Here is a 6610-nt window from a genome sequence, read left to right as displayed (position 1 = left end):
AATTATAAAAGTAGATATTTAATCAATGTTTTTTATTCGTCTGCTGTTTATTTTGTGTTTTATAACAATGTACATTTTGAATCCAATATTTATTATAAAGAGTCAATAAAGATCAAATTAATTTTACACATTTTATCGATTCGACAATGACAAAAGTAGATATTTAATCAATGTTTTTTAATTTTCTATTTATCCACTGTTAATTTGTTAAGTTGTGTGTAAAATCTATCTAATTATATTCTCTTTCTGTATTTTAAACTATTTTATACAACTAGTGCTTGGTTAAAAAATTTGTTGAATAAAATCAGTCTCGATGTTTTATAATATTTACTTCCTGTTTGTTTGTTGATTTTGTTTTTTTCAGAAAGTTCCCATGGCGTTGGTGCGAGCTTTCAGCATCCCCGTGAGAACTCTGAAAAATAAAGTCCCCGAAGCTCAGAAAATCTTCCAGGTCAGCAATATTTTTATTAATATCATTAATAATAACAGTAAGGACAATAGGAATAGCTGTTAGATAATATTAATATAAATAATAATAATATTAGCGAGTGATTTTATTGTCACAGGAGGACAACGGGCTTCCTGTCCACATTAAAGGAGGAACCTTTGACGTCCTGCTTTATCGCGCCACCATGACGTTAACCATCACAGGTGACCACAGGTTTACTGTTGTTGTTGTTGTTTACTGTTGTTGTTAATGTTGACTGTTGTTGTTATTGTTAATGTTGACTGTTGTTGTTATGGTTTATTGTTGTTGTTGTTATTGTTTACTGTTGTTGTTGATAATGATTACCGTTGTTGTTAATGTTGATTGTTATTGTTATTGTTTATTGTTGTTGATAATGATTACTGTTATTGTTATTGTTTACTGTTGTTGTTGTTGATACTGTTGACTGTTGTTGTTAATGTTGACTGTTGTTGTTATTGTTTACTGTTGTTGTTATTGTTTACTGTTGTTGTTATTGTTTATTGTTGTTGTTATTGTTTACTGTTGTTGTTGATAATGATTACCGTTGTTGTTAATGTTGACTGTTGTTGTTATTGTTTATTGTTGTTGATAATGATTACTGTTATTGTTATTGTTTACTGTTGTTGTTATTGATAATGATTACCGTTGTTGTTAATGTTGACTGTTGTTGTTATTGTTTACTGTTGTTGTTATTGTTTACTGTTGTTGTTATTGTTTACTGTTGTTGTTGATAATGATTACCGTTGTTGTTAATGTTGACTGTTGTTGTTGTTGTTTATTGTTGTTGTTATTGTTGACTGTTGTTGTTACTGTTTACTGTTGTTGTTGTTGTTAATGTTGACTGTTGATGTTGTTGTTTATTGTTGTTGTTACTGTTGACTGTTGTTGTTATTGTTTACTGTTGTTGTTGTTAATGTTGACTGTTGTTGTTATTGTTTACTGTTGTTGTTGATAATGATTACCGTTGTTGTTAATGTTGACTGTTGTTGTTATTGTTTATTGTTGTTGATAATGATTACTGTTGTTGTTATTGTTTACTGTTGTTGTTGTTGATAATGTTGACTGTTGTTGTTTTTGTTTATTGTTGTTGTTATTGTTTACTGTTGTTGTTGTTGTTGATAATGTTGACTGTTGTTGTTATTGTTTATTGTTGTTGTTATTGTTTCCTGTTGTTGTTGTTGTTATTGTTTACTGTTGTTATTGATAATGATTACCGTTGTTAATGTTGACTGTTGTTATTGTTTATTGTTGTTGATAATGATTACTGTTGTTGTTATTGTTTACTGTTGTTGTTGTTGTTGTTTACTGTTGTTATTTTTTACTGTTGTTGTTGTTTGTTTACTGTTGTTGTTGTTGTTGTTTGTTGTTGTTGTTGTTGCTTTGTTTACTGTTGTTGTTGTTTGTTGTTGTTGTTATTGTTTGTTTACTGTTGTTGTTGTTTACTGTTGTTATTTTTTTAACTGTTGTTGTTGTTTGTTTACTGTTGTTGTTGTTGTTGTTTGTTGTTGTTGTTGCTGTTTGTTTACTGTTGTTGTTATTGTTTGTTTACTGTTGTTGTTGTTGTTGTTGTTGTTTGTTTACTGTTGTTGTTGTTTACTGTTGTTGTTTACAGGAGCCTGTTACTCTGTGTACTGGCTGCTGCTGGCGTCGCTGCCACAGAAGAAGAAAGCCTGACCGTCATTAATCATGTTTATTCATATTTAATTATTAATCTCTCGCTGTGACGATATTGACACTGATCGTAATAAACACGTGTGCACTGCTTTTACTGTGTTGCTCTCTACTTTCAAAATAAGAGCGTTCCTTTGAAACAGACTTCAAAGTTAAAAGTGGCTCATGTTTGAAATAATTAAATATTTAATCCTTCATTCCAGCAGAGCTGTGTTTTTTTTATTCATTAATATTAATTAATATTAGGCTAATGTCATTTAAAAAGTAGGAACAATTAGTTTAAACTGGCAAATAATGGGCATGAGAAATGGTGAATGTGGTTAAATTAGCTAAAATAATCAGAAAATAAATAAGAATGGTTAATATAATACATTTTGATATAAAATAATATAGTAAAATAAAATACAATAATCCATTATTATGATTGTTTGCTGCATGTGATTAATTCTGATTGAATAATGACTGCACTACACATTCTTCTTCTTCTTCTTTTTTTATTATTATTATTATTATTATTATTATTATTATTATTATTATTATTATTATTATTATTTTGTAATTAATATATCATCATCATTATTAATATCATTATTAATAACAACAAAAATACTTCCCTTAGAGGAACACTAGGTGTCAGTAGAGGCTCCATCGATGGTTCACTGTGTGTTTCTAATCAGAATTTATCAACCAATGAGTAGACATGAGAGGGTAGCCCCGCCCCTTTACCCTTTGACCCTACTCAGTCATGCAGCTACATGCTAAGCTAACCCAACTTCCTCCCCAGTCTCAGACTGGTGTAAAAGTGGTGAAATAGGATTTTAAAAACCATAGAAATTGGTTAAAAGTTACAAATTGTGGTTAATGAAATTAAAATCTATCAAAATATGAACATTAAATATCAATACACACACAAATGTGTTTTAGTATATTTTTTGGAGAGGTTTTAAAGTTTTTCTAAAGGATTTTTTCAGAATTTAAAATATTTAAACATATGTACTTTCAGTCTTTAAATCTTTTTAAAAGTGTTATCTATGAAGGTTTACTAAATTCTAAAGATTATTTTTAATGATTATTTGCAAAATCCTTTGAAATATTTTTTTCCAAAGAGACTTTATAAATTAAAAACAGTGGTTGACTTTGTTTATTATTATTGGAAAAATTAGTTTAAACTGGAAAATAATGGACATGACAAATGGTGAATGTGGTTAAATTGGCTAAAATAATCATGAAATCTGGTGAGAAGAGGTTAAAAGTGACAATAATGGTCAACATATGTGACATTAGGCGGAAAAGTGGTGGAAAGGTTTTTTTCTGGTCAATTTTGTTTTAAGTCCCTTTTGGTCAATTAATAAACCATTTTAATCTCCTTCAAGTAAGTTTGTTTCCTTTAAGCCTTTTTTGCTTGATTTTTTGTCCTTTTTGTGTGTTTTATTCTGCATTTCTATGTTTTTGGCTCTTGTCGTTTTTTCTTGTTCGGTTTTAGTCACTTTTTGTCCTTTTTTAAGTCAGTTTTGTGATGTGTTTGTCTGTCTTGAACTATTTTGTCACTTTTTAGTGTTTTTTTTGTCTGTTTTTAGCCTTTTTTTTATTTCTATTTGTTATTTGTCCTTTGTCTGTTTTTGGTAATTTTTTTCTGTTCTAATCCTGTTTTTTGTCCTGTTTTATCTGTTTTTAGTGTTTAATTGTCCGTTTTAAGTCAGTTTTGTGTCGTTTTTGTCTGTTTTTAGTCCTTCTGCCTGACAAATCTGTAATGGATCCTTTGTGCTCTGTCCTGGTCATTATTTAACTTCTTTCTCACGTGAAAATTATTGGAAAGAATATGAAACGACCGTTGCCAATAAAGCTCTTTTTATTTTCTGTAAATCTTTCCAGTGAAACAGCAGCATGTGAACATGTCTTCATGTATAAATATAGGATCTGATCTGCACTGTGAGCACGTTTCTATTTTTTGTTTTCCTCTCCATCGTTGCTGATTTTTTTTGTCTGCTTTTCTGAAGTTCTTTGTGTTTGTGTTTTTAGTTCCTTTTTGACAGTTTTTAGTTTGTATCTGTTTGTTTTTGGTTTTTGTTGTTTTTGTTGCCACTTATTTCAAACTGCTTTTAATGTATAGTCATTTTAATGTATAGTCATTTTAATGTATAGTCAATTTAATGTACAGTCATTTTAATGTATAGTCATTTTAATGTATAGTCATTTTAATGTATAGTCATTTTAATGTATAGTCATTTTAATGTATAGTCAATTTAATGTACAGTCATTTTAATGTATAGTCATTTTAATGTATAGTCATTTTAATGTATAGTCATTTTAATGTATAGTCATTTTAATGTATAGCCATTTTAATGTATAGTCATTTTAATGTATATCCATTTTATCTTGTAGTCTACCTATTATTTATTACATTGTGTTTTTTACTGAAGTCTATTCTTTTGTATTTTTACTTATTGTTTATCTCTGTAAAGCGTCTTTGAGCACTGTGAAAGCGCTATACAAATAAAATTTATTATTATTATTAGTTTTTGGTAATTTTTGTCAGTTTATAGTTGTTTTTTTGTCTGTTTTCAGTCATTTTTTTGTCTTCTTTGTTGGTTTTTTTAGTCCCTTTTTGTCAGCTAATCGACTTTTATTCGGCTTTATCTAAGTTTTGTGTCCTTTTTTGTCTGTTTTTGCTTTTGTCAGTTGTTCTTTACAGTTTTTTTTGTCATTTTTGTCTGTTTATAGTCATTTTTGTCCAGTTAAAGTCACTTTTGTGTCCTTTTTTGTCTGTTTTGACCTATTTTGTCTGTTTATAGTCAGTTTTTTTTCTTCTTTGTCTGTTCTTGGTCATTTTTACCTTTTTTTAGCCTGTATTTGTCTGTTTGTTCTTATTTTTTGTTTAAGTCCCTTTTGTCTGTTTTTAGGCAGTTTTTATCCACTGTAAGTAACTTTTGTGTCCTTTTATGTTTATTTTTTGTTTGTTTATAGTTGTTTTTTGTCATCTTTGTTTGTTTTTAATCCATTTTGTCAGTTTATACACCCTTAATATCCACTTTAAGTATGTTTTGTGTCGTTTTTGGTCTTTTTTGTCCGTTTTTACTCTGCATTTGTCTGTTTCTGGCCCTCCTGTTACTTTTATTTTTTGTTCTTTTTACCTGTTTATAGTCACTTTTTGTCCGCTTAAAGTCAGTTTTGTGTTTTTCTGTCTGTTTTGACCTATTTTGTCCGTTTTTAGTCGTCTGTAAATCTTTCCAGTAAAACAACTTTCATGTTAACGTGCCTTCATGTATATATTTATGATTTTACCTGCACTGTGAGCACATGTTTCTATTGTTACACGTGACATTTGTTGTGTTTTCCTTTCCATCGTTGCTCGGCCACTGATCGGATGGAAATTCACTGAGGGCGCCGTTTTCCCACGACAGGTCTCTGCCATCATCTGTGTCTCCCTGCAGCACAATGGAAACAAAGATTAACTCTTTCTCGCACTGGTCTCACCCTCTGACTGTGTGTGTGTGTGTGTGTGTGTGTGGCTCATTTGGGGTGAGTGACACTGAGGAGAATGTTGGAGCAACAGATGCTCCAACAAAGACTCGCCGCCACACAAAAGAACTCTGGGATACTTGTGACTGATTTCCATCCATTCACACAAAGTGGAGCAGAAGTAGAGCCAGTGTGTGTGTGTGTGTGTTTGTGTCTATGTGTGTGTGTGTGTGAGAGAGAGAGAGGACAACTTTAACCACAGCAAATGTGTTTTTACATCTAAATATTGAATAAAAACAGGATGTTTTAGTCCTTTGTGCAACAAAACGTGCTCGTAATGTCAACCGTTTACTTTTTCCGCAACATTAATAATATCATTAATAATATTAATCAGTTCATCTTATGAAACAGTGACATTAAAGCATGAAGTTTAGGAAAAAAAACTTTGAATTTGAATAAAAACTTGTGACTTTAATTGACAGATTTGTAGCAAAGAAAACAGAAACTGATAGACTGTGTGTGTGTGTGTGTGTGTGCGTGTGTGTGTGTGTGTGTGTGCGTCCCCTCCTCCTCCTCGCTTCCCTTTTCAGTCTAACATCTGTATGCTAATGCAGCTCAATGGGAACGCTGGGAGAAATGGGTGAGGGGTTTCTCCTCAGTGTGTGTGTGTGTGTGTGTGTGTGTGTGTGTGTGTGTGTTTCATCATCACACATGATTTCACTCAAAGAGCTTGTGTAAAGGATCAGGATCAGGGTTAGAAATGTGTGTGAAAAGAAACGACGACAACAAATAATAATAAAAAAAAACAATAACAATCACAAAAATGATTTTATGGTTTAAAAGTTTCCATCTCTGTTTTGTTTCTGTTTCCTCGTCTTTATCTAATAATAACACTCATTACAGACTGAAAAACATGTTTAAAAAAGTGAAATATTCACAATAATTTCACATTCATACCCAGCAAATGCACACACTAAGATCACATCAGATTTGATGTCCAGCCGTTAGCTA

General features: G+C 30.7%; 1 protein-coding gene across 1 annotated transcript in view; it reads left to right on the top strand.

Annotated features, from left to right (window-relative positions):
• The window catches only part of cox7a1 (cytochrome c oxidase subunit 7A1), a 3564-nt gene extending 1331 nt beyond the window's left edge, over positions 1-2233 (top strand). The window contains exons 2-4 of the mRNA XM_028465199.1: positions 365-451; positions 567-651; positions 2082-2233. Coding sequence (XP_028321000.1) covers positions 365-451; positions 567-651; positions 2082-2143 — 234 coding nt within the window. The 3' untranslated portion in view covers positions 2144-2233. The remainder of the gene's footprint in view (positions 1-364; positions 452-566; positions 652-2081) is intronic.
• The last annotated feature ends 4377 nt before the right edge of the window (positions 2234-6610 follow it).

This window comes from Gouania willdenowi, chromosome 13 (genome assembly GCF_900634775.1).
Source record: "Gouania willdenowi chromosome 13, fGouWil2.1, whole genome shotgun sequence".
NCBI lineage: Eukaryota > Metazoa > Chordata > Actinopteri > Blenniiformes > Gobiesocidae > Gouania > Gouania willdenowi.
The sequence above is the reverse complement of the archived record's forward strand: the minus strand, read 5'-3'. Positions and strand labels throughout refer to the sequence as shown.